The 27,609-nt window shown below is 45.8% G+C and overlaps 1 protein-coding gene across 1 annotated transcript in view; it reads left to right on the forward strand.

Moving 5' to 3' along the window:
* Nucleotides 1-27,609, forward strand: part of FANCD2 (FA complementation group D2) — a 1,101,131-nt gene that overhangs the window by 910,088 nt on the left and 163,434 nt on the right. Inside the window, exon 39 of the mRNA XM_086938826.1 lies at nucleotides 3,204-3,242. Coding sequence (XP_086794952.1) covers nucleotides 3,204-3,242 — 39 coding nt within the window. The remainder of the gene's footprint in view (nucleotides 1-3,203; nucleotides 3,243-27,609) is intronic.

Genomic DNA, 27,609 nt, shown 5'->3' on the forward strand with positions numbered 1-27,609 from the left:
TTTGGCTGCCGGCACCTCATGTTTCCCCGATGCTTGACTTTTTTGTCTCTCACAGTCACAGGATCTCTGCTTCCATACTTCCCCGCTCTCCGCATGCCGCCATAGCCCAAGCGCCCTCAGCAGGACGACGGTAAAAGGCCCTTCATTTGTATGTGTGTGTTAACATGCTGCAGTTGAGTTTTCAGTAAAGGTTGTTTGATAATTGACGCTGTACTATTATCTGTTTCAGTGGTTGTGTGGTGTTTGTCGCGGTCACCGGCTTCCACCAGAGGGCACGTGACCCTCCTTCCCTGGCCCCTGGGGTTTCGGGGAAGTAATGTCACCCCTCTACCGAAGCCCCCTAACAATGACAGTTTTCTGGTCCATCCAGGACGACCAACAAGCAGCCTTCACACCCCGAGCTGCTCCCCATTATTTCTGTTGTACTGCGCGGGACACCGGACCTTTAAGAATCACAACATCGCTGGGTTGCCCCTCAGCCGCCTCGGTGCTCTCGGAAGCAATGACTTGTGGAAAACAGGTCATTTGTTTCTGCCGCGGGAGACCAACAAGCCAAGCCTCCACAGGAGGCAGCTAAAGATTTTAATCGTGCTCGGTTAACCCCCGCCCTGAAACCAGCCGGATGAAGCACTGCCATAGCCTGGGCACCAGTTGCGCACCACCGTCTAAAGGTGCGATTCTGATGCCCGCCTGAGTGCGCTCACGGGCGGGGAGGGGCTGAGGTGCCACAGCCCGAGCTCACCACTGCAGAACGAGAGATTTGTTTGAGATGTCGACTTCGAGGCAGATCTGTGAATGGCATGCTAGCAGTGCTGCCCACACAAGGGGTGTAACTAGCAATAGTGCAGCAGGTGCAGTGGCACCGGGTCCAGTGGCGCAAAGGGCTGCTAGTTGATTTATTGGGGGGTCGTTTTCCTTGCGTGTATTTGAGCCAGTGGCACCGTTGCTTTGCTCCTTGTCCTATCAAAATGGCTCTGAAGTGCCAGACAGTGGAAGAACTTGAATTAGTCACTGACACGATAGGTCGCTACCATGTTTATCCCAAGAAGCTGTTGCGTGCTTTGCACGTACTTGTGATTCACAAGAGAAATTGGGACGCAAAGGTACCTAGATACAGTTCATAATTGGTATCATGGAACTGGGTTTGTTTGAAATGCTCCTGCTCTGAAACGGTCTGATAACGTCGCACTTCTGTTTTAGCCACTCAAGTGTCTAAGGATTTGTCTAAGTTCCGAAGGAACGGTTTGCAAATTTGCAACAGTCGGTGAACCGTTGGGGTCGGGCGCACGAGAAGAGGCTTGCTGATTAGCAAAGGTTCCCCTCTACATCGTTAGTATAGACGTAGCGACTCAAGGGAGGAATGTTTATATAGTAAATGCTTATGTTTTACTAGTTTGGACTCCTGACGCTTATTTTTAATTGGGAATCTCGCGCGGTTGCATGCACTCTCCAGAAGGTTTTGGTGCTTTGAAAACTGCACTTTCATTTTCAGTTGCACTAAAACAGCCTTGCAGATGATGTCCACTTTTAATCTCTGACATTTTAATGTCCTTCTACGGTTATACAAATGTCTGAAAGCTCTGGTGAACTGCCAATGCCCTTTTGCTCTTATTCTATAATTGCAATGTTTTTTAATAACCGCGCGAATAAAGATGTGACACATGAAAGTGTTTATTAAAGACCACCACAAAATTAAGGACGTGGCATACAAAAACACCTATGCCAAAAATCTGTGCTTGGCATAGTGTGCCGCCCGACTTGTATTTTGCTGTTTCTGTTATTGCATCCAGATATATGATACAACAAGTAAAATCATACCTACAACAAGACAGGACTATTGGCTTTGTCAATGGTGGTTAGTTGCATAAGATAAATAAGCAGCAACTATGGCTTGTATTTAATATTGAAAAAGCTTCCACTTAAAGCCCTGGTGACACCACCGAAATGTTGCTGCTCCTGAATGTCAAAAAGAGAAGGGGAATCCAGAGAGAAAAGTACTCTTTTTAAAGGATTTCCCTTCCCCTACAACGCTCACCTGGCATGACATCATGCTGAAACTTCTCTACTAGTGAGCAGTGTGAGCAGCCCACATCGATGTGCTCATCTGGCAGTGTAGCATTTTCAAAAGTTATAATTAAAAAAGTGTTATACGCATTTTTTTTAACCTTATATATAACCAAGAAGCCATTATGTACAACTGAACGACAGTATCAAAAAACAAGCATTGGCATAGCCAATAGGTCTCGCTTTTGGGACCTTATAAGTGTTAAGCCATGCAACAGTTAATGTTGTTGCAGTAAGGATATTGTGCTGCATAACTAAATACTTATAAGGTCCCAAAGGCGAGACCTATTGTCTATGCCAATGCTTGGTGAGTTTCCGGATCCAGTCTGGGTCCTAGGTATATTCACATGGTGCGGAATCTGCAGTTAGCTAGAGTATTAACCAGCAAGAGCGTTAACGAAGGTAAGCACCTTGTTCTTGACTCTCTGCATTCATGCTTATTTCCTCCAGTTGCTCAGCAAAAAAGAGAAGATACCATTTGCTTGGTTTGTCTAAACATCAGCGTACGTGAAAAACACTTGAGTAATTTTGGATGATCTGCTTCCTTTCCTATCTATTTATCTGCAATATTGTGGACTTCCAGGTTGATGGAATGTGGGGTCCAGAAATGCACAGGTCTGTGGGGCTAGGCTTTCTAGAGTGGTAGTTCACCAAACTACAAGAGTTCAGAATTTTCAAGTTGATAGAAATTTGTGCCATGGTATTTGAAAGTTCACCATTCACTCGTTGCTATATTCAAGCTGCTTGACATTTAAAACTGCAAGTTACTGAAGCACCAGAGATGCACTGTTCCTGAGTTGGGGTGGTGAAAGCTTAAGCTGTGGGACCTTTAAGATCTATATGCTGCATGTTTCACAATAGTGAATCAAGCTTCCCCAATTTCCCTTTTTGATTCCCTTATAGATCATTTGCCTGTAAAGGGGCCCTTTGAGTATGATTTAATGTCAGCAAACACCAGCAAATGTAATTTTGATATACTGACTTGAATAAATCTGACTACTCATTAATATAAGTATTTTGATAGCTGTGCTCCAAGTATAAATCTGTTGTACCTAACAATGATTTAGCAATTTGCTTAAAGGATTTTTATAGACATATGAATTACGCAGAAGTGACGCATCTTTTTACTCTCTGAACAGATATTTGATAGCCGGAATGTAGTCAACACTTGTCTAAGGGTAAGTAATGGGTTCAACTAAATGTATTTGTTTTTTTAAAGAATGTTATAATTTCAAGAAAGAATTTTCTGTCCAGATCCTGTCTCAAAAAGAGAAACTGATTTATGTGCTCGAAAAAGCAAGTTTTCAGAGTAAAGTTTACGATATGTGCATGTGCAAACTACAACATTTGAAAAAAAATCAGTTGAGGGCTGGATTTAGATATGAGTGGTATTAGAAAATCCTCTCATGTATAGAGAAATCCGGAAACCCAGAGAAAAATCTACCCTAAGAATTCCTTTACCACACCATGGTGATGGTAATTGAACCAGCTGATTGACAATAATTCTACAGATTTTGCACTTCCCAGACAAATGTGAAGATTTCTGTTCCCAATTGTCTGACCCAGGTCCCAAGTAGTAAATATGCTGAAATGCACCTGTTAAGAACAAGCTTAAGTTATCCTTTGTGTGTGTTGTGCTCTTATGTATATAGTTGAGTGCAAATGAAGGTTATATTTATGCATTTATTTATGTATTTGAGTGCATTTTACAGTGCTACCTTGTGGCCACTTCACGTCAATAATTTGACACCTCAATAATTTTACCAAATTTGGGACTTCTTGTCACTCGAAAATTCATAATTAAAGTATATTTGAGAGTATATTTATATTTTTTTGTAACACGTTTCTGTTTTTACTATCCTGTACATAGATGTATTTGTCTGTGTGTATTCACTAAAAAACGTTTTTTGATTGAAGAAATAGTTTGCTTTGAAGGACAGTTACAAATAATAAAAAAAAATCAAATATAATCACAGAAATTCGTAGTTTATGGCTAGCTGCACAGCCATCATGTAATTCCTTATATTGATGAGTACATCATGTGGCATCACTGATGCTCTCACTCGGAGACTACATTAATTCGTTTTTATATATTGTTATTGGGTTTTACAATATAATCAACAGTTGCATGTGACAATGGTTGGCGATTGATAATGATGTTGGACAGTAAATACAATCTGGTCATACATGGATGTGTATTAAACAACACTAGTGTAGGGCATGTAAAGGAACAGAGGTTTGAAGAGTCCTCGTTATACCTTGAAATTTAACAGCGGCATATCATCACAATGGTGCAAACTTGGAAACTGGGGCGAAAGGCAGGTGGGCGGGTTTGATGACAATGGTAGATGATGAGGATAGATGCAGGAATAGTGGCGCGGGTGGACAGGCATATGGGGCTGTACTTACCCCATGAAGGTGGGTGAAAACTGCCAGTGAGTGCTGCTGTAGGGGCCCTCAACTGGTGTCGTATTTGTGGCGTTTATGGTGAGTGCATGATGTGATCATGGATGAAGATCGTTGTTTCCCACCTTCTGTTGTAAATGCTTGAGTAGAGTGTCCCATTCGAAGGAAATAGGTTGTTTGCCCGTTGACGCATGTCCTCATAGAGGAGGGCATCATCTTAAACTGCATACCATTCACATACTGCTCCATACCATGCAGCTACCGGAGAGGCTGTGGGTGAGCACCAGTGATGTGTGAGTGTACTTTTGGCAAGATTGTGTGCTATGGCAGCAAGGCTATGTCATACTTTTTATTGTTTTTTACGCTTAAAAATGCCTAGGGAGCATGCTTCCCATGTGTAAATATCTGGCAACTCCGTGACCTCGCGTATGGTGGTGTTGACAGGTTGCCAATAACTCTGTAGAACAGGACATGACCACAACATGTGCACGAGATCCGCATCAGGGCTTGGCAACATGGGCCTCACTCGAAGATTACATGGCAGCAAATGACCGCAGTTTTACTGACCGCCAACAGTTGTTCTCCCAGACATTACATGGAGGCAACAGGATACATTTGTACTGATAAGCGGCAAGGAGCAGAGAGCAGTAGGTGATTTCGAGTGGCGTACCTTCTGATGAATGTGTGAGTATAAAGGATACCACTCCCCCCCCACCCCCCCACCCCCCCCGACCGAATCGTTGGTATCCCCTAAAGCATAGGGTGAATGAAAAAACACGGGTATTATCATCCCAGGTAGCAGTCACTTGGGTTCACTTATGTGCACTGTCTCACATAAGAGTGCAGAATTTCGGTAGGCAGCTGCAACTTCACAATAGGGATCCTACAACCCAGATGAATGCCCAAGACCTAGTAGGCTAAACTATATGGGCAGAAACATGTTGGTAACTTTAAAGATGGACTAGAGTCATTATCCTCTTAGGTTCCATCATTCAATTTTGTTTATTGTACCGAGGGTCCTCACTAGTAAAGGTGGTAACCGAGGAACACAAAGGTATTTTTATTGAACTGGATCCCGACCCTGTCCTGAAAGTTTTATGTAAGAACTCCCCCCTACCACCAAGTCTTCGCAGAGGTTGAGTCCGCCCTGGTAGCACCATCTTACTAGGGTGGGGAGAGGATGCCTATGATGAAGTATGACACAATAACGTGTGTGAGGCATCCTCTTCCATTAAGGATGGCCTCGCTTTTTTGAAGGGTCCTTTGAGACCTTTAGTAGGTAGCTTCTGAACCCAAGGCTCCGCTCTTACTTGCTTGTTTTTTTAGGCAATCCACTTCTTTTGTGGTTAACTTACATTTAGACTGATACCAACGGCTGTCCTCAAAGAAATCTTAAGACAACCAAAAACTGCAATTCCAATAAAACAAAGTTATTACCTCACAAAAAGTAGTTTGCTGGTAGATTAGGAGAGGCACAAGGAGCAGCATTCATTGTACTTCAATGTATATGAAATACAGATTCATTGTCCCGGGGACACCATTCTCCAGGACACTGGTGTTCCCTGGCCTGTAGAATGCAGATAGGGGAAAAAAGCTATTTTCTGCCTACACGCTCCAAGATAAAGAATACATATTTGATCCCGCCTGTGCAGGACCAGTCAAAAAGCCTGCTCTTGACTATAACTCACGTCCTCGCCATGCACTGCTAATTACCTCCCATATTACATCACTCATGGCATGTTCTATGACTTTATTGATACATCTCTGCAACATTTGAAATAACATCATTGAGGCAATGAGTTATAGTTACTTTAGGGAACGAGTTATAGTTACTTGAGATAACTATCACTGGTGATTTTCAGTGATTTTGTCTGTTTAAAATAGTGTGTTTAACTAACTTTTTCACATTCGTATAATGTTTTTTTTTTATTTCTAAGGTTGTTTTTCTGATGTAAAGTAGCATATTATTACTATTCCTAGCTATAATGTCACTTTAACCTTTGTGTGTTTTCAGTGAGCAAAAAAAAGATATCGTTTTTTTGACTTGCCTATATCTTTAGCCCCGTTAGTCAAATCCCTCTTTTAGTATGTATCTCAGCTTTTTTCAAGATCCCTGTCTCAAATGAAGTCATACTTCATGTACATAACCTTTTTTATGAACATCTTTCAGATATGGATTAGAACCCTTTCTTTATATCGCTCGTTCTCTCTTATTTTATGATCTTTGCCCATATTTTTTCATTTCAGCTTCATTCTTCCATTTGCACTTCATTAGATCTTGTTCTTCAGTATGCACTATAAAAATGCTGCTTGCGCTTTGAGAACTTTGCATATTGCATTTCTGAAAGATGCACTTTCTTTAAAAATCCCTTTCTCCCCAACAGATCTTGTTGCCCAGTAGTCACTTTAGATAGTGCTGTATGCACTTTCTCTAACAATCTCTTTCTCCCTAAGAAAATGTGATGCACATTAGACTGTTCTTGCTGCCTAATATGCACTTAAAAATGTTATTCAGTATGCACCGATCTTGTTGCTTAGTATGTACTTTTAAAATGTTGCTTGGTATGCTCTTTTGAAAATGTGTGCACCTTAAGAACTTTGGACACTGCACTTTAAAAAGATGCATTTATTCAGAGTACCTCCGTTCTCCTCGAGAAAACTTGATGCACTTAAAAAATCTGATGCACTTTTAAGAACATGGAAGACACTTCAAGGAATTAAATTGTATTATGATTTGAAGAGTATCTTGCTCTTAATATGAAGGGACTGGTCTTCCAGTGCATCTCTTGTAAGTTTAAATTGTAATGTTTCTTGAATAGAATAACTTCACTGGTTGAATGTTGTCTCTGGGGGGGAAGGGAATCTCCATTGCTAGAAATTCCATTTCATTTTTCACACTAAGAGTTTGTGCAATATAAGATGAAAACACAGATGTGGATAGAATAATGTACATAAGGAAAAATATGTGTTCAATTATTTGATCAAGAGGGTACTTAACCATAACATGCATTGTCACAGCAATATAGTTGAGCGTATTAGTACTTTACAATTATACACAAAATATCCACAAAAGAGAAAATTATATATTTAAAGAAATGTCATGTTGCACAGAAGCTGTTCAATGGTACTGCAATGAAATCTGCAAATGATTACTTGTCTGTTATAAAATTAATTTGGTCTAATGTCATTTTAAATGGATTGTGGTAAAGAAGGGATGTTTCCCTATAAAAAGACACTCTGTAAGTTATTACTCTATGACCCAGTTGAAGGCTCCGGCCGAAATATGTAGGCTTTGTTTGTCAGCACGATGCAGTTTTTGCTTATGAAAAAATTATAAATAAACAAGCTTCTGGAACTGGCTGGGTATCCTCTTTTGACTCTGGACATGTATGGCCAGTAGGTAGTTATAGTTATAACCATGTTTTCGTAGGAGAAATCTTGTTTTGACTTGCGTATATCTTTGACAAATTTTCATGAAATTTTCCCCCAAAATTCGAAGCGCTCTTCAGCTGCTGTCTGGAAATTTGCAGGGTGATCCATCAAGTGGGGGACTAGAAAAAAGGGGTGTACCAAAACACGTTTTCCCCAAGTTAATTCCCATAGGGTTTTTGACCACGACTACAGCCTGAACCTCTGAACAGAATTACACCACATTTGGAAGGAGGGTAGATCTTGGTCCAGAGAAGTGCCTTTTTGTGATTTGGTGTAAATTTGCTCAGTAGATTTAGATATATTTACCAAAATCCAAATATATATATCTAGGGGTGCGGATCCGACAGTCCCTGTGCTGTAATCTGATTGGCTGCCCCCCCCTAGTTGTGTTGGTGAGGTATCGCGGTGATCCCACTAGGGGTTAAAAACATTTATTTTTTTAACAATTTTACCACATAGTCACAGGTTGATCTGTGAATTCTCTGCACAATTGGGTGGAAAAAACAAGTGTAGTCTCCTGTGCTTATGTTTTTTAAATGCTCCCAGGGGAATGCCTTCTTTGCTGTATTGGTGATGAGTGGCAGTGTGAGTGGCTGTATGGGTAGTTGTTTGAGTACCTGTATGGGTCAGTGGATGTATTGGTGAGTGAGTGGGTGCATACGTGGCTGTACGGATGAGTTTGTAGTTGTGTGAGTGGCTAAATGAGTGAATGGGTGTGTGAGTGGTTCTGTGGATCAATGAGTGGGTGTGTGAGTACTTGAATGGGTCTATGAATGGGAATGTGAGTGGTTGTGTGGGAGTGGGTGTATGAGTATTTATATGAGGGTGTGAGTGGTTCTTTGGATGATGTCATTGGTGATGTCATTTGAGATGTCATCAGTGATGTCACTGGCAATGTCATGAGTGATGTAATATGTGAGGGCATAAGCAGTGCATTGCGGGAGCATAAGTTATAGTTAGCTCAGGTAACAATAGCTGCTGAATTTCTATGGTTTTGTATGAGTGAAATCTGAGCCGAACTATAACGTCTCGCTAACCTTTGATTTGTTTTTCAGTGAAAAAAAATATATACATATATATATTAGCAAAGGATGGGTGCAGAATCTACATAAAGTGCTAGAAATAGTAAGTTGTTCTGCAGTATGGGAACAGTCAATTACATTGCTATGGTGTAATCAGAGTGTTGAATCGGCCAATGTATTCTCTACTGGTGATATTCAGCAGCAGTTTGCCTGAGCAAAATATTTCTTGAAACAAATTACGTCTCATGGAGGAATTCAGGGTGGCGTGGTCCCCTGTCTCATATTTAATTTGACTCTACAATCAACAGAATTTGAGAGCGAAGACTTCGTCAAAATGAAAAGGTACTAGAGTACAGGTCCCGGATTCTAAGTGAGTAGCTGGTTAGGATAAAATGGTAGATAAGCATAGATAAAGGGCAGAGAGTTTGATTAAAGCAGATTAATCACATGTTGATTACTGCAAAGACCACTATCAGCAGATGGCGGATGGTGGAAGAGTGCTTTGGTCCCACATTTGCAACATTAGTGGGGGGGGGGGGGGGGTATTCCCTAGTAACGGGGAACAAAATCACCTCACCTCACCTCTACAGAAATTTGAGAAACCCAGCTTTATGCATATAATATATATTAATACATAGATCGCTGTTAAAAAGCTATATATTTGTTAAGCTATAAAACAATATTTCATCAATCCACTTAAATAGACACAGACTTATAGGCTTTCAATTGGACATGGTCTGTTAGCTTTCAAATACTTTTCAAGACTATTTTTAAACAAATACGTCGATTGCTGTGTTATCAGCTTGTAGACAAAGACATACATACTGTAACTTCATCCACATTGATCAGGCTCTAAGTTTCATGGACTGCTTTTTTTATTTTTAGTCATTTACTATGGGGCCGATTATGATAGCGGGCCCCCAGAGGTGAAGGGGGGTGCACATGGGGGGTACCTATGGTACCCCCCTGCCTTTGCGTGCACGAAGCGGCAGGCACCACGCTGTGCCTGCAGCTTCGTGCATGCAAAGGTAAACATGCATTTTTTAACATTGCGGCGTGTGCTGCTTCAAGCAGCACCCGCCGCAATGTTAAAAATACAGGATGTGACCGCTAGGGTGGCGGTCACATCCTAATTAGGACGGAGGGACCGCCGCTGCCCCTGCGGACGGTCTCTCCTCCTCTGGGGTGCTGGATGGACGCGGGTCCGTCCGCCATCCTATTAGGCCCCTTAGTTGGTGCATGGTCCATGCTAAGCTTTCCAGATAAGAATGAAAACTCTGAAATTAATTCGATCTCTAGCACATAGCCAATCTAATCTTATCTGATGCATAATCATATGATCAAAGTAGCTTATTCAACATACAATTGTGATTGCCATATTTTGAACAGCTTTCAACTTCTTCAAATTGAAGTGGCTTATGTTCAGATTTACATCAGCATCATACAAGAGCTTTGAAAAAGCTGCTGCATTTACCAGCAGTGTGAGATGTTTAGGTTGAAGTAACTGGTATATTTTGGATAAGTTCAATAAATGTAAATGGATGGTGTTGGAACTGTCCACATTTGAGTTTCAAAAGATAGAACTGTATCAAAAACGACCCCAGATTACTTGTGGTAGCACAGACTCTGGCAAATGCCTTAGCTGAGGTATTCAAAATTCACTTGATTTGTAGCTCAGTGCAATCATTTTGCTATTACTTGTGTTTAAACGTAATCAATTGATAGTCATCCAGTATTTGTCAGCTCTTAAACATGACGGTGCTGATAGGGTAGACAATGACTGTTTATCAAGAGCCACAAAGATTTGATTGTCATTAGCTTACATTTGATACCAGAGACCATGGGATTCAGTTAAAGCCTCATACTTTATCCAAATGCCATTATATTGGGAAAGAGGAGGGTGACTGGGCAAAGATTAATTGGAACTAAATGTAGCCCAACATGTTTTGGGGGTTATGAGGTTTGCAAGATTTCTGAGGGTGGGAGATGGGCAGTTAAGTAGGAGTTAGAGAAAACAGAAAAATACTGCAAAGCAAAGAGTGATGAAGCAGCTTGAGTCACAAAAGTGAAGAGGTTTCCTACCTTTGCTGAACTAACTGTCTTATCTTGGTTGGTTATTGACTACATTTGTGTTGCTGTGATAGGATGGAGACCAAATCTAGTATTTTTTTTAAACATAATTTTTATTGAGTTTTGATATAAAGGTACATTCAACAGTATGCATCTGTATACAATTGGTGTTATTTACGTTTGATACAGAGTATAAATTGTGTTTGTTTCATCATTTTGATACATTAGTATGTGACGTAGTTTGATACATCAATTGTGGTTTAGGATAATTACCTATAATCATAATAATACGGATAAGCACATACTCTCGAGGAATTGACACATTATCATTTTTCCTCCTGCAACTCCCACCCGGAATATCCCACCCACAACTGTACCCTATCAATTGATAATAAACTATAAACGTAGCCACTTGTGGTCAAGCCGTTCTGCCGGGGCAGGATCCCCGGGGAATCAATCGCAGTGATGGTGAACAGGGATCTCTAGGGGGAGTAGGAAAAGCAGCAGGGGAGGGGAGGGACTAGACAGGATTCAAGAAGTATGCCGAGGGGGGAGGGTGGAAAAGGAGGGGACTTGTAACGGGGGGAGCCTACCAAGCCATGTCAAATATATTTTAAAAAATGATGTAGTAGTATTCCAACCTGTTAACCAAATAATTTCTTAATATTGAATTTTCTTTCCCCTGTGGGATGAGTCCTTATCCCAGCAATCCCTTTTTTCAGGGGACGGATTGTGAACCATGATATGCCAGATCAGATGAAAATATTGCATACTCCTTCCATCACGTCTTGATTTGTAACCGTATTCCCAAGCTCCTGATTGGATTTTGAAATTCTCAGGAGGTTGATCCTGATGGTGCTATGAAACGTTCTTGTTGTGCTAAACAGGAATATGCATGCCATCATACTCTTATTTTTGCAAATTATGTAAGATTGCACTAGTTCTGATAACATCAGTTTCTTATTCACAAATATCAAGACCCAAAGTTTGACAGATTTTTATGTACATTCTTTCCCTCCCAAAATCAGAACAATTTGTTGCGTTGTTGGTATATCATGTTATTCTTGTGTGTGTTTGGTATATCCTGTAATTCTTGTGGTTTTTGTGTTTATTGAGCCCAAAAAGTCAACAATGAGATAAGTTTATTTCCAAAAAGTATAAAAACATTTTATTTCACATCCATCAAACATAAACAAAGTTTCGTTTCAAAGCTTTACTCGAGCAATGTACTCATAAAAGCACAACATACATTTAGAAAATACAAAACATAAAATTGACCCTCTTATACATTCAATAATAAAAACCGTACATTCAATAATAAAAACTGTTGTGCAAGCTTTGACAGGAAAGGAATAAAAACAGTTAAATACACATTTACTCAAAAATCAATATACATTAGAAGAGATAGCCCTCCGTCTGATGGACCATGCCCACCCCAGGTAATTTGCTGTTCCCACAACAATTGGCAAATCAGTGGAGGTACAAATAATTCTTAGCGCCTCAACACCACTAGATGTCCCTAAGTTCCTACAGACGGGAACTAGCCACACTCTTCGAGGGGTTGCGTATGCCTTACAAAGGAATAAAAAGTGGCCTATGCTTTCCTTGGCTGCACCACATACCGGGCAGCACAAATTGGTCGTACTCCTCCACCTGCCGTCAAAGATCTCAGGGGGAGAGAACCAGATCTTAACTGGAACATTAGCTTCCTGTCTCCTGGGACGGTGATACTGTCCCAGTATAATTCTAACAATGGACACTGTTTAATTTCCAAGAAGCGCCCCCCATCGTGTCAGATCTCGTTCTGCTCCAGAGTCTGCCATCAATCCTATCCCAATATAAACTTTTGATGGTGCTTTTACTAGGAAAAACTTCCCCAGAGGGATTATTCCATAGATTGGAGAGGCCGAGTTCACCTAGAGCAGCCCTGAGGTGTTTAAGCCATGTTATTTTATGGAAAACATCTGCTTTGATAATTGCAAGGAATCCATCGGCATAGTGCCGTATCTCTGGGGTGGTCCAAAGGCGTCGCCAATAAAGAATTGGGCGCAATCTTACTCGGTCACTGACTGATCTTCTCCCTAGATCAAGACCAAGCGGGATTAGTGGGGTACTCTGGGGGAGTCCCGTTATACCCCTAATAAAGCTGTTCTCTGATGTCTGCAAGGGAAGAACCTTGTCAAAGCCCCATAGTTCCGCCCCGTACAGGGCAGACCCAATGGCCTTTGCATCATAAACTGCCAGGACTGCTTTGATAGGTTTAGATTTTGATTTTTTGTGTTCAACCCTTAATGCTCCCGCGATCTGTTGGTGTTTCAGGACCGCCTTTTCTATATGGTAGGACCACTTTAGATTGTTGGTGATCTGGGCCCCGAGGTATGTAAATACACTGACCACCTCTAACTCGCAATTATTCAAAAGTATTTTTGGGCGGCCTCTACGCTTAGGCGAGAAAGTCATCAGCTTGGTCTTACCCACATTCACTTCCAAGCCGTGTTCCCCGTTCCAAGCCGTGTAAACAAAGTTAGAATAACACATCCATTTATTTTCATTCAAATTCGTTGTCTGTTATCTTACATGTAATCACATGTTCATACGAACGAACCATAGTCCTTCAAAAGTGCTTGGCTGTTCAATGTGCTAAGTGCTTAATTTACCAGTAAATTTCACTTTATTTATCTGTTGTCTTAGCTTCACCATTTCACAGTTGTGTAAAGATTGGTCCCCCATAACTTATCAATCTTTCTTAAAATGTCTGCTCTGATATAATGGCATCTTTCCTAAGAAATAGTTTAATTTTGTCCTTCCATTCCTCCATCATGTACCTAGAAACAGAACGTAATCTGACCTAATCCATTTGGCCTTTTACAACACAATCTTGTAAGAGCAGTTGTATTGAACATCTCACACAGATAGTGAGCTTGTATGTCTTCATGGAATTAAATGTTACTAATGCTGGCTGTATACTGCCTATAAGATTAAGGAAATGTACATGTATATCCATTTCCTGGATACAGTGGAAGCAGTTTAAATAAAAAGAAGTTAAAAAAAATATTTTGGATATCTCAACCCTACCAACTCAATCTGAAAGAAACAGGTTAGTGTTAGATTCCTTACCTTAGAATATCCCCAGGCGTCAGACTGGATCTGCGGTTCCGCGTCCGTCGTCGGCATCGTTGGCGCCGGGATGACGTTGTCGGAGTACTTAGACGCCGCCCTCGCGCGCTGACGTCAGTTCTTCTTTTTTCCGTGCAAGCAAGCGCCGATCCGGAAAAAGCAGTACTCCTTAGTCAGTTTTTTACTAACTTTTTCGATCTCTTTTGGATCCTTTTTCGAGTCGATACCGACTCTTGGTGCCGGTAGGGATGCCCGGGTTCCAGCCCTGTGCCGACTGTAACCACTTGATGTCGGTTACCGACCCCCCACTGTCGGTGCCTTTATTGCCTTTGGGCCGACCAGGATGACAAGTCGGGCCCCGACTGCCGGGCCCCGACTGCCGGGCTTTGACGTAGAAGGCTAGGCGGGAGCGGTCCCGTAAGCGCCTCGAGCTCCGGCAGTCGGCCCCACGCCGCTCACGGTCCCGGTCCAGGAGGAGGTCGAGGGACCGGTCGCGGGGCCACAGTCATCGCAGCTCGGCGAGTCGACACCACTCATCGGGCTCGATGTCCTCAGGTAAGAGGCACAAGAAGTCGAAGAGGCGACACCGCTCTTCCAACTCCCCCCGACGCTTGCGCGACGCGGCCGGGGGTTCGGGCGACACCACCCACGCGGCTCCGCTGGAGCCGCGCCTAGCTCCACACCTGTCGGTCCCTGGGATGAACACGACGCCGGAGGAGATCAGCGCCTTCCTCGTGGCCATGAGGAATTGCTTCCCTACGATGGACCCTACGGAGGTGCCTCTGGGCCCCAGGGGTCCGTCTGGGTGCCCTAGTGGGTCGGTGGCTCCGGCCCGGCGGGTGCTTCGGCCCCGGCGCCGTCGACGACTCCTGTCCTGACGCCGCAGGGCCCCACTGGATTCGGGTCGCCGCTGGTTGACCTTACAACCCCTCCGCCGGCGCCGACCCCCAGGGTGTCGCCCTTGACGCCGTCTCCGGACGACGTCATCCCTGGTCCCAACCTCGGTCCGGATGCGGCGCCGGATTTGTCGGCGAGAGGAGAGCAATTCTTCTATGATCCGGCCCCATCCTTTGACCCTGACTATCAGGAGATGGAGGATGAGGAGGACTGGGAGGGGTCTAAGGACCCTCTGGCACAGGAGTGCCAGTCGCATCAGGACTGGGCAGTTGAACTGCAGTACCACCGCGTTTCGGGGGATCACTCGCAACTTCTGCAGAAGGAAGTTACGGCCCTCTTGGCCAAAGGGGCCATCGAGCGCATTCCTGGGCAGAAAATAGAGTGTGGTGGTTAATCCCACTACTTTCTGGTTTCCAAGAAGGGCAAACGGGGCCTACGCCCTATTTTTAACCTCCGGAAAGTCAACGGCTTCCTCCGGAAGGAGAAGTTCAAGATGCTGACTTTGGCTCGGGTCCTAGCTGCCCTGGACCTTGGAGACTGGATGGTAGCGTTGGGCTTGCAGGACGCTTCTTTTCACATCCCCGTCCTGCCGGCCCACCAGCGTTACCTGCGGTTCACGGTAGGCCACGAGCACTTTCAGTGTACCGTGCTCCCCTTTGACCTTACCAGAGCGCCTCGGGTGTTCACGAAGGTAATGGAGGTGGTTGCAGTTCATCTGCGCAGATTAGGGGTGACAGTCTTCCCCTTTCTCGACGACTGGTTGTTGAAGGCGGGCTCGCCCCAGACAGTCGTCAGCCACCTCCAGACTACTGCTGACCTCCTGCACCTTCTGGGGTTCTCCATCAATGTGCCAAAGTCACACCTGTGTCCCTCTCAGAAGCTCCTCTTCATTGGAGCAGTTCTGGATTCTGCGCAGTTTCGGGTTTATCCTCCCAAACAGCGGGTTCGGGATTTTCAGGCTCTGATTCCGATCTTTCAGCCTTTATCCCGAGTCTCGGTCCGGTTACCGCTGGCGCTGATGGCCTCCTGCATCCTTCTGGTGCATCACGCCAGGTGGCGGATGCAGGCTCTGCAGTGGGACCTGAATTTCAGTGGGCCCTGCATCAGGGCAACCTGTCCGACCACGTCCTGATCTCGGAGGGCACTGCGAGACAGTTGCAGTTGAGGCTCACGGACCGCAATTGGGTCAGTGGCAGATCCCTCTCCCTACCCCAACCGGAGCACAAAGTTGTGACAGACACGTCCCTCCTGGGTTGGGGGGGCCTCATGGGAGAGGCGGAGATAAGAGGCCTCTGGTCTCCGGCAGAATCTCGGCTCCACATCAACCTTCTGGAGCTGCGGGCGATCCGGCTTGCACTGAAAGCCTTCATTCCCTCTGTCCGGAGAAGTGTAGTGCAGGTGTTCACGGACAACACCACCGCCAAGTGGTACTGCAACAAACAGGGCGGGGTGGGGTCGTGGACCCTTTGTCAGGAGGCCCTGCGCCTCTGACAATGGCTGGAACACCAGGGCGTCACTCTGGTGGTTCAACACCTGCCAGGTTCCCTGAACGCCAGGGCGGACGAACTCAGCCGCCGGTGCATGATGGATCACGAATGGCGTCTGAACGTGGACGTGGTGCAAGGTCTCTTTCAGCAGTGGGGAGAGCCTTGGTTAGATCTATTTGCCACAGAAGAGAACGCGCAATGTCATCAGTTCTGCACGTTGGAATTTCCAAAGCGGCACTCGCTCGGAGTCGCTTTTCGTCGCGAGTGGAGCTGCGGTCTATTGTACGCCTTTCCGCCTATACCACTTCTGCCCAGAGTGCTGAAGAAGATCAGGCGCGACCGGGCCCAAGTCATCCTTGTGGCTCCGGACTGGGCTCGAAGATACTGGTATCCCGAGCTACTCAGCATGTCATTCGATCCCCCGATTTGTCTGCCTCTTCAGGAGGACCTTCTGTCGCAGCAGCAGGTAACGGTTCTCCATCCGAACCTGACCAGTCTCCACCTCCATAGGTGGAGATTGAGCGGCTACAGTTGAGGCCATTTGACTTGCCTCTTGAAGTCTGTGATGTGATTCTGGCAGCCAGGCGTCCCTCCACAAAAACGGTATATGCCTGCAGGTGGAACAAATTTGTGGCATGGTGCACAGCAAAGGCTGTGGATCCACTTTCTGCCCCCCTTTCAGAGGTTCTCTTTCTTCTTTCTCTTGCCAGCAGGGCTCTGCTCTGGGCACTATTAAAGGCTACCTCTCTGCCGTTTCAGCCTTCTTAAGGCTTCCTGATCAGCCTTCTCTTTTCAAGTCCCCTGTGGTAAATAGATTCTTGAAGGGGAACACTCACATGTTTCCTCCTGTTCCTTTCATGATGCCTCAGTGGGTCTTGAACCTTGTTCTGACCTATTTGATGTGCGCTCCTTTCGAGCCACTACACAATTGCCCTCTTCGTCTTCTGCCCCTTAGGGCTGCATTCCTGGTAGCCATCACCTCTGCCAGGAGAGTGAGTTAGCTCCAGGCTCTTTATTCTAAACCTTTCCTTTCTGTCCATCCTGACAAAGTTGTCTTGAGAACGCGTCCCTCTTTCCAGCCCAAGGTAGTCACAGCCTTCCACATCCGGCAGTCCATCACCTTGCCCACCTTCTTTTCGCCTCCGCATCCCTCGAAAGAGGAAGAGAGGCTCCACCGTCTGGACTCAAAACGTGCGCTCTCCTTTTATCTAGACCGCACACGCCAGTTCCGGGTGGACGACCAGCTTTTTGTTGGTTATGTGGGCGCTAAGAAGGGACGGGCAGTGCGCAAACGGACCATCTCTCTGTGGGTCGTCTTGTGCATCAAGGTTTGCTACTCCTTGTCAAAAAAGGAGCCTCCTGTTGGGCTGAGGGTCCATTCTACTCGGGCCACGGCGGTTACTACTGCCCTGGGTCTGGGAGTCCCCTTGCAGGACATCTGTCAGGCAGCTACGTGGGCCTCACTGCACACGTTCGCTAGACACTACTGCCTGGACAGCCAAGTCCGGAGAGATGGCTTTTTCGGCCGTTCCGTTCTCCAGGACTTTCCGGTGTGATCATTGGTTTGCAGACCCACCACCGGGGTTGGTATTGCTGGGGTATCTATTCTAAGGTAAGGAATCTAACACTAACCTGTTTCTTTCAGATGCACAAGTTACTTACCTTCGGTAACGATATATCTGTAAGAAACAGTAGTTAGTGTTAGATTCCTTACCGCCCAACCCATCCTCCCCGTTCTGCGAACCGATATCTAGGGTCAAGGTATCTCCCTTTGAGGGCCCTAGTTTCATGGCACCAGTGTCGGTTTTTATCATGGCTCTGCGTTCCTGGTGCGGAAAAGCTATGTATAAGAACTGACGTCAGCGCGCGACGGCGGCGTCTAAGTACTCCGACGTCATTCCGATGCTGACGATGGACGCGGAGCCGCAGACAATGCCTACCGATGCGCAGGGTTACTGCTACGCAAAACTTTCCGGATCCAGTCTGACGCCTGGGGATATTCTAAGGTAAGGAATCTAACACTAACTACTGTTTCTTACAGATGTATTGTTACCGAAGGTAAGGAACTTGTGCTTCACTGCATTGAATTGCATGTGAGCTTAGAAGGTTTGTAGCACCAGACACTTCACAAATAAATATTTCTAAATGCCTGCCCATATTCTACATTGCTGGCAGTTCAGTTTGGATCCCGGGAATCATGTGTCTACATTAGATGGAGTATAATGTAATCTGAAGAATATAAAATTTAGGAAGCACAAAATTAGATCCTCGGAACAAGTTATAATTTCACAGTAGCGGGTCTTGTTATTTTCCTTGTATTTTTTAATCGAACTTCAACCAAGTAACTCTCGGCAAAAGCATTGTATATATTTGAAATTTTCTTTTATTTACAAAGGTCTATCAAACCTGCCTGACCAAGCGGCATCTCATATAATTGAGAACACATTTCTTAGTTTCAGGTGTATTTAGAAAGGTCTCTCTTGTTGGAAGATTAATTTGCCTATGTTACAGATTCTGTGACACCTTGACTTAATAAGTCACCCAGTGTTAAGACTCCCTCTTCTTGTTGCTTCCAAAAACCTTCTAAAGATATGAAGGATAATTCCATAATGAGGTTAATTGGTTACATTTTTAGATTTCAAACTAGTTGGATTAAAAAATCTTCGATATCTAACAAGCAGTCAGTAGCATACTTTCATTCTCATGGCATATCAGTTCGTGCAAGATATCTGTGTAGTTTTTTCTGAGTCATCCTACTTTTTTTTTTTTTTTTTTTTGACTGACATATTGTAAGAAAGTGCCCTCTTTCTGCATGGTCGCCCCCACTTTTTGCTGAACTGCTGATGTACTTTGACTGAGGGTGCCCTGGACTCCTGCCAATCAGATACCCGGGGCCTATGTTCTTTCTCTAAAACTGCATCGAAGACAAAACCCAATTGGCACTCTCTGGCCAAGGTCAACCCCTGGTAAATGGTACCACCGGTACCCAGGGCACTGTGACCAGGGAAGGCCTCTAGGGGCTGCAGCACTTATTGTGCCACCCTTAGAGGCCCTCTACCTTTACACTCACTGTAGGAGAGTAGGGTCTGCTTTCCTATGGTCACTCCACTTTTTGCTTTTTGCTTCACTGGTTTTCGACTTAAGGTGGCTGTGGGCCTGCTAATCATACCCACAGCCCAGCTGCTCTCTTTCTAAATTCACTTCAATGTACTTTAGGTGCATTACCAATTGGATACTGGGTCACCCTATGAGTCCCTGTACAGTGTACTATAGGTACCCACGGCATAGGAGCATCCAAGGCCTACCAGGGGCTGCAGCATGTATTATGCCACCCCTGGCTGGCCATTCACATTGACAGAACTGGCTGATCACTCAGCTGGGGCAAGGTCGTGTAATCACCCCTTGCTTAGATATAGTATACCTATATCTTATATCTAGACACATATACACCTATAAGTCACTCCTATGGCAGGCCTTAACAATCCTGAAGGCAGAGTGCTTGGCTTTATGTGAGATGGTGCTCTAGCATGAGCTGAGCCTGTCTGCAGCTTTCGGAACAATGTCCTTATAGCTGTTCTAGGATATTGCCATACCATATACTCTTAAGTGCATTATGAACCTCCCGGTTAAATGCTAACTGGTTTGGCTTTATCAAAACATGTCGAGTAAGGTGTCATATGATTTGGAATACTACCCCCTCGCCAGTCCTGGCGACGGGGGTAGCATTCCACTCTTCTAGAGGGAGAAGACATGTTGATCCTACTGTTCCCGGTTAAAGTTAACCAGAGCCTCAGCATCACAAAATGGATGCTGTTGCCACAGACACAAGTCTGACCTCCTGCTGCTGGGAGTCCTTCCAGCGAGGGAGGCTTGGACAATAGTTATCCTGCCTTGGGAGGTGCTAGCACCACCCCAGACAGGACTTTGTGTATTGGGACTGGGGGAGCCGAAAGGATTGAGACACTGCCTGGGGCGCACAAGGTGTCCCATGCATAGGCCAGTTCAAACAGGTGCTGGGGCACTCCAGCCCCAGCTCTGGTGCGAAACTGGACAAAGGGAAAGGGGTGTAACCACCCCCTTCCCTGGTCCCACCCATAGGAGGGACCTAGCAGGTAATCCAGCCCCTAAGATTGGTATATAGGTAGGAGCTGAGTCCCAAGACTTTAGATTAATCCTGACTGAAACTTTGAAACGAAACTCTGGACCTTCGACGATCTACTTGAAGAAGACGACTGAAGAATCTCCCAGGTGGTCAAGGAGTGACCACCCTGCATAAGCTGGCACCATCCAGCGATCAACGGCTTGCTTTGTCGCTGCCTCCCGCCGAAGCCCGAGACCTGAGCCTGACAAGAACCGGATTCCCAGACATCCAACAGCCCGATCCACAGTCCCTGCAAAGCTGAGACCCGTGGAGGCGACAAGAGACGTGGGACCGGCCATCTTGAAAAGTCTGCGACCTGCTAACTGTGCAGCCCCCGAGGCCTCCTCGAAGCTGTGCATTGGGGATTGAGAAGCCCTAGCCCCGAGCAGCATCTGCCCCAAAGATCAGCCCTGCACCCTCCACGTGTTCTGCGTGGGGCCCTTTTGCATTTTCCTGCTCGACGCGTCTGCCCGGTCACTTGCCCGTTGGCTAGTGGCCATTTTGGCAACGATCCTTTAAATCTACACCGCTGGTCTGGTTGCTCCAGACTGGCCCGTGCTTCCCTAAAAAGAAGCAGCCCCTCAGACCTTGCTGGTCTGAGTAAGAAGCCTACATCGTATCCTGCGTGGGTTACCTTTGCCAAGGCTTGTTGACTCCAATCCTGAAGCCGACACCGCCGACAGCGAGAGCCTTCGTGGGACAGTCCGTGCCTGACTCCTGGTCGTCGTCGACTCCTCCTGGTCTACGTGGCTGCAGAGACAAGCTTCCCATCAGCACCTGATTGCTTCGCAACATCGCCTGGTTCCTTCCTGGTCACTGGCTAGTGACCCAGACTCTGTCCCCTCTGCTTTCAGGTCCTCTACATCTTTGATCCACCCTTGGATCCACCCGGACTCTTCTCTCCTGGCCGCCTGCAGCATCTTTTCTCCAAGGCTCCATAGAACTCCACGATGAAACCCGACAAACTTTGGGACCCATGCACCCGCTTCCTGTGGGTTAGGTAACGCGAGTACTGCAGTGCTCCTGTAAAGAGTAACACTCCTAGTGTCCTAGTTTCAAGTGGTTAGCTTCTAGTCCAGTCGGAACACTCCCAAACCTTTAACTTTCTATTTTTACGCACCCATTGACTTCTATGTGTGCACACGTGTGCCTTTAGACACTGCACACGCATCCCGTGGGCCTCCTGCTCCATAACCATTGTTAGTCCAGTGTAGCCCCAGCGATTCCCAAGGCCCTAGGCCTTGCCATTGTTCGTGACGTGCTACTTATACCACTTTTTTAGTATATGGTTTAGCGGGCCACCCGGCCCTATCCATATTCGTGCAACTTTTGTATGTTATGTTAAGTTACTTGTTATGCGCTTGTGCTTCTGTGCTCATAAAGAGTTCAGGGGATTGTTTTAGAAATAAATACATATATATTTTGAATATATATCCTGTGTGGTGTCCTTTCATTTGGTATTAAAGGGATTGCATATAGTAAAACATCTGGCTTCACATGCCCTCTTGAGTTTAGCCTAAGACTGCTTTGCCCATGCTACCTCTAGGATAGCTGGTCTATAAGGTTGACTTTACAACCATCACCATAATGGTTGTTTGGACTGGTGCAAGATGCTCACTAGAATAGTGAACATCATATACCAGGCCAACTTCTCCCACTCACACACTGCCTTTGCGTTTTGTGGTGCAGAACAAAGTGAACAGTCTACATGGCACACATCTGTGTGTGCCATGCCTACAACCCACTGCCCTGGCATGGATCAGCCACTCCTCTAGCTGGCTGCACTATACCAGTGGTGAGGGTAAAGGTGCATCAGCCCTGTACCCCTACAGTGTCTAAGTCGATTCTTAGACATTGTAAGTCCAGTAATGCCATTAAGAGTATATGTTGCTGGAAGTTTGTCATTACGAACTCCACAGTACCATAATGGCTTTACTGAAAACTGGGAAGTTTGGTATCATACTTCTCAGCCCAATAAACCCACATTGATGCCAGTGTGGGATTTAATGGAAAATGCACACAGAGGACATCTTAAAGATGTCCACTGAAAAATAACCTAACACTAGTGTCCAGGCTGAGTGGCTGCTCCCCAGCTGCCACCATCAAACATGTTTCTGGACCCCTGGGTCGAGAGCCTGCTGCTCTCAGGGTTCTGAAACAATGCACATCCTGGAACGAGGAGCCAAACATCCTCCCCCAGGATGGGCAGGGTCCTTGAAGGGGAAGCTTCAAAGGCTTGCTGCCTTTGTGAGCTTCCCCAGGCCTTTTGCTGCTCCCAGCAACTGGTCTCTACTGGTTCTGACCCCCACTTTGGGAAGGAGAACCAGTGGGAAAACCAAGTGAGGAAGGGAGGTGTGCCCACCTTTGCCAACCCCACCCCTCAGGTGAGGGAGGAGAGGCGAAGCACAACTCTCAGTCCCTACCATCTTGAGGATGGGGGACCCAGCCAACCAGACTGAGGCATATGCCCCCCTCCCACTGGAGGGTGGCATAATATGGGATGTACCCACCCCAAGAAATGGACCCATTGGGCCAAACTTTTTACTTCTCTGTAATGCCCCTAACTGTAGTATTTATGGGGACCCCTGAACCTTGCCTCCTCAGACAAGCAACAACAAAGAAGAAAGAAGAGGCGACGCCCACTAACTTGCCCCCAGCCCTACCGGCCTGTCCCCACCTCAAACCTGCATAAGCGAAGCCCTGCCTTCGAAAGAAAAGATTTTGTCTCCCGTTTTTGTTCACCCACAGACTCCAGCTCCGGCCAAATCTGCAATTCTCATTCCGTCGCCCACTGCCCTAGTTTGAGTGGCCCAACACCACGAGGAGGTCTCCCTGGCGATTCTGACCCGAGATCTAGTGATCTCTAACCTGCCTCGAATCTCCCAGCAAAGCCTGCAGCCTCTTTCTGGATGATTCTGGATGATCCCCCCCCAACCACGACCGGAGCTGGTAAGAGAAACCCGACGCATAAAGACACCCCTGCAGCCGAAGCCCCAGGCATACCAACTTACCTCACCAACCGGTGGTCACCTCCAGAAGATCTTCGTCCCCAAGCCTACAGTCTTTGTTTAACCCCTCCCCTGCTGAAGACGGAACCGCTCCATCATCAGCCGCAGTGGCGCTGTGCTGATGACGGAGCGCATTTCCGCCCGCCCCTTAGCACTGCGGCGGAATAGCCGCCGCAGTGAAGGGGTTAAACCGGAGAATCCCTTTTGCGATCAACAAGGCACCCAACCCCAATACAGCACCCTGCACCCAGCCGCCCCTACGCCACTGTGGGTATACTTTGGGTGCTAACTCGGATCCCCCTTTGCCCTGAGCCTAACACCAGGAGCTTTGCTCCCACAACCCAGTGGCCTGCTTGTAAATAGCCACCAACCGGAAGCCCTCTATCCCCTATTTGATAACATTGGGCCTCAGCACTCTGCACCCGGCCACCTTAGTACCACTCAGGGTTTAACAAGAGTGTATCCTTGATCCTGGGGAACCCTTGTTCTAACCCCAGCAACTCAACCCCAAAGACCGAGTACGTACCTGGTAACCGTTAACTTAATTTCTCTCCATAGGAACCTATTAACTGTTTTTCTCTGAAAAATTTGTGTGAAATTGATTTGTATGGAAACCTGAAAAATTACAATTGTGTCAAACTGATTTTATTTACCCTTTCTCTAGGAAATGTCCGAGTGTGAACTTGTAAACACTGCATAATATTTTGCAAAGCATTTATTTTACACACCTGTGCCAGACTTGGCTTAGTTCTAGAAATAAAATAACGTAACAATATTTTTATACAAACAAAATTGGTCTGAGTTCAGTCTTTGAGTGTGTGACATTATTTGCTGATTGAGTGTGTACAACAAATGCTTAACACTACCCTCTGATCCAGCCTTACTGCTCACCCACACTACCTCAAATAGAGAGTAAGGTGCTATCTACTTTTAGCTCTGCCTACCTTTGGGGTTCCACTAGACTCTGCGCACACTATAACTCATTTTGGTATAGTATATACAGAGCCAGCTGCCTACACAAATAAACCGAAATAGGAGTGGTTTTAATTCAATGAAGCTTTTCATAACTAACAAACAAGGAATTGTTTGGAAAGGAAATAAACATTGAGAGGAAAAAAGTTATTTTAATCAAGTCAATTCATCCTAAGAGCATGAATGGTTATTGATGCCAGTATTTAAGGGGTTTCTTATTTGCATCAATAATGTGGCATAGTTGGCCATGGGCAGGCCACTGAAGATGGTGGCCATAGGTATGTGATACCTTTATGTATTCACAGTGTCTGATTCTGGGGTAGTGGTCTGCCCTTGCACCACGGTGTGGAATTCTCCAGGGGCATAGACAAAAGAATATCTGCTCCCGTCAGTGGACCTGTGTGAACAGACTGACTTGGCTGGCCTAGAGGTGCTTTTGGGGTAGGGTGGTCAAAGTAACAGCCTCATAGGACTCTGCTTTGGAGAACGAAGCCTCAGACATGTGTGTGACTAGTGCAGGCTACGTAGGGAGGATTGCCCCTACCCCTCCCATACCCTTGGGGTGCACGTCTTCTTGACTCCTGGTGCAGGCCTTAAATGCTAGCGGGTACCGAGCTACCCATGCTTGATACATACACTGAGAGGTTTCACTCATCAAAGTACCAATACCAATCAGAACATTGTTTTATGGGTGAATCACGGTGATTGGGTTGTACACTTGGGGCTGCTCGTGCTGTCTCACATGGAGGATGTTAAGAGGGCCCTTCTCATGCCACTGTGAGTCCTCGCATCGGCAACCGTTCCATGGCCTGTGCTGGGCTGCCAATGTGGAAACTTGGACCACGGACAAGGTACTGCTCAAGGCCTTCAGCAACAGTGCTAGGACTGTGAGGCACAGATGAGGCCATGGCCAAATACTGGGGGAGCAGACTAACACTGGGGCCTATGAGGCTGGGGTGGGAGCGTCCTCCTGGAAGAAGTAGCAGCAACAGGGGTATTTCCTTTGCATCATAGATATTGCTCCCTCCGCTCTGAAAGGGGCAAGCTACGCCTTGAATTATGCCTATACCATCTTAGGTCGCCAACAAGATGGTAAAAGACAAATTTGGATGACCTTCTACTTAGGGGGCATGGAAAAGTTGGTCAGGCCTGTCAATCCAGTGAATACTCGTCCTCTGAGGCAGAGCACAGGCAATGGAACAAGTGACACCCTAGATTTGGTCCATTTCTTCCAGGCAATCCAAGAAACTAGATTGGGGAATAGAATTGGGGAGGTAGGCTTCGACATCTCATTGATACACCAGAACCTACAAAAAGTGGTAGACCGAGTGATACAGACAGAGGACAAAATTGCAGGAGCCTAAGACATTGTCCAGGAAAGCTGGTCAAAATACAACATAATGCTTGTGGGGTGGCAGAAGGATCTAACACTACAAAATTTGTGTCAGACTTGTTACAGTCCTGGCACCCTGCAAAGAACCTATCCTGGTGCTTTGTGGTGGAGACGGCTTACAGCTCTCCAGCCCCAGGGCCACCTACTGGGGCCTGACCTTGTCACCTCATAGCATGTATCCTCGACTATGTGGACTATGTCAACTGGGATGCGGTCCACTGAGCCGCCAGGGTTAAATACACTGTTTATCATGAATCGTCAAAAGTCATGATTTTTTTCTGACTGCAGTCATAAAGTTCAGCAGCAGCGCTAATCTTACTCTGACAACACAGAAACTGCGTGCCATGCAACTGAAGTACATATTCTCGTTTCTTTTTAAGCTCAATATTATCCACCATGGGCTGTCACACTTCACTGAAACACCGCATAATGCTTGGGGGTAGCTGGTGGTGCAGCATTCCTGCCAGGTGTTTAGAAGGGGGCTGAGACTAAGTGCTTCCCTGAGCGCATCGAAAATCCAAAAGATCTGATAGAGACACGTTAGTGATAGATTCCTTACCTTAGAATATCCCCAGGCGTCAGACTGGATCCGGAAATTTTTGCGTAGCAGTACCCTTGCTCGTCTGTAGGCATCGTCTGCGGCTTCGCGTCCATCGTCGGCGTCGTGGGCGCCGTGATGACGTCGTCGGAGTATGTAGACGCCGCCTCCGCGTGCTGACGTCAGTTCTTCTTTTTTCCGCGCAAGCAAGCGCAGATCTGGAAAAAGCAGTACTTCTAGTCACTTTTTGACTAACTTTTTGGATAATTTTTGTGAGAAGTTGGCCAGAAATATGATGTTCACTAATTCTAGTGATCACCTTGTATCAGTCCAAACAACCCTTATGGTGATTGGTTGTAAGTCAACCTTATAGACCAGCTATCCTAATGGTAGCATGGACAAAGCAGTCTTAGGCTAAACTCTTTTGGCATGTGAAGCCAGCTGTTTTACCACATATAACCCCTTGAATGCCAAATGAAAGGACACCAACCAGGTAGTTATGAAAATAAACAAGATATTTATTAACTAACAAACACCTCTGAACTCTTTATGAGATCAGAGGGCTAAGCACATGACAAGACTCTTAAGAAAAATACGTTTAAGTTGCACAATTACAATGTTGCTCTAGGGGCACAACAAACCATATACTAAGTAAGTGGAATGTGAAAGTCAACAGCTATGCTCTCGCAACTACAATAAGGTTTCAACACAATAGTACAATGACAAAAGTATTTGAATAGACAGAAGCAGATTCTTCAGTGTTTTTCTTGTCACAGCAAGATGACGATTTAATGTATCCAGACTTGAAGAAATCACAGTTAGCCGACACGTGTTTCGTCGTGTACAGGTGAGTCAACACGACTCTTCAGGGCTTAGGACTCGACTCAGATAGAGTGAGTTGAGAACAGTCTGGCGTTCGTAGTGGCATTCACTGAGTATATGATGTCCTCCTACTTGGTTGTAAATAGGAATGGTACATCCAGTAGTAAATGGTCCGTTTACGACGGCGTTTACGATAGACGGCGACCGGGAAACTACAGAGGAGGGATACCACACTATTGC

The sequence above is a fragment of the Lissotriton vulgaris genome, chromosome 9 (genome assembly GCF_964263255.1).
Source record: "Lissotriton vulgaris chromosome 9, aLisVul1.2, whole genome shotgun sequence".
In the NCBI taxonomy this organism is placed as follows: Eukaryota; Metazoa; Chordata; class Amphibia; order Caudata; family Salamandridae; genus Lissotriton; species Lissotriton vulgaris.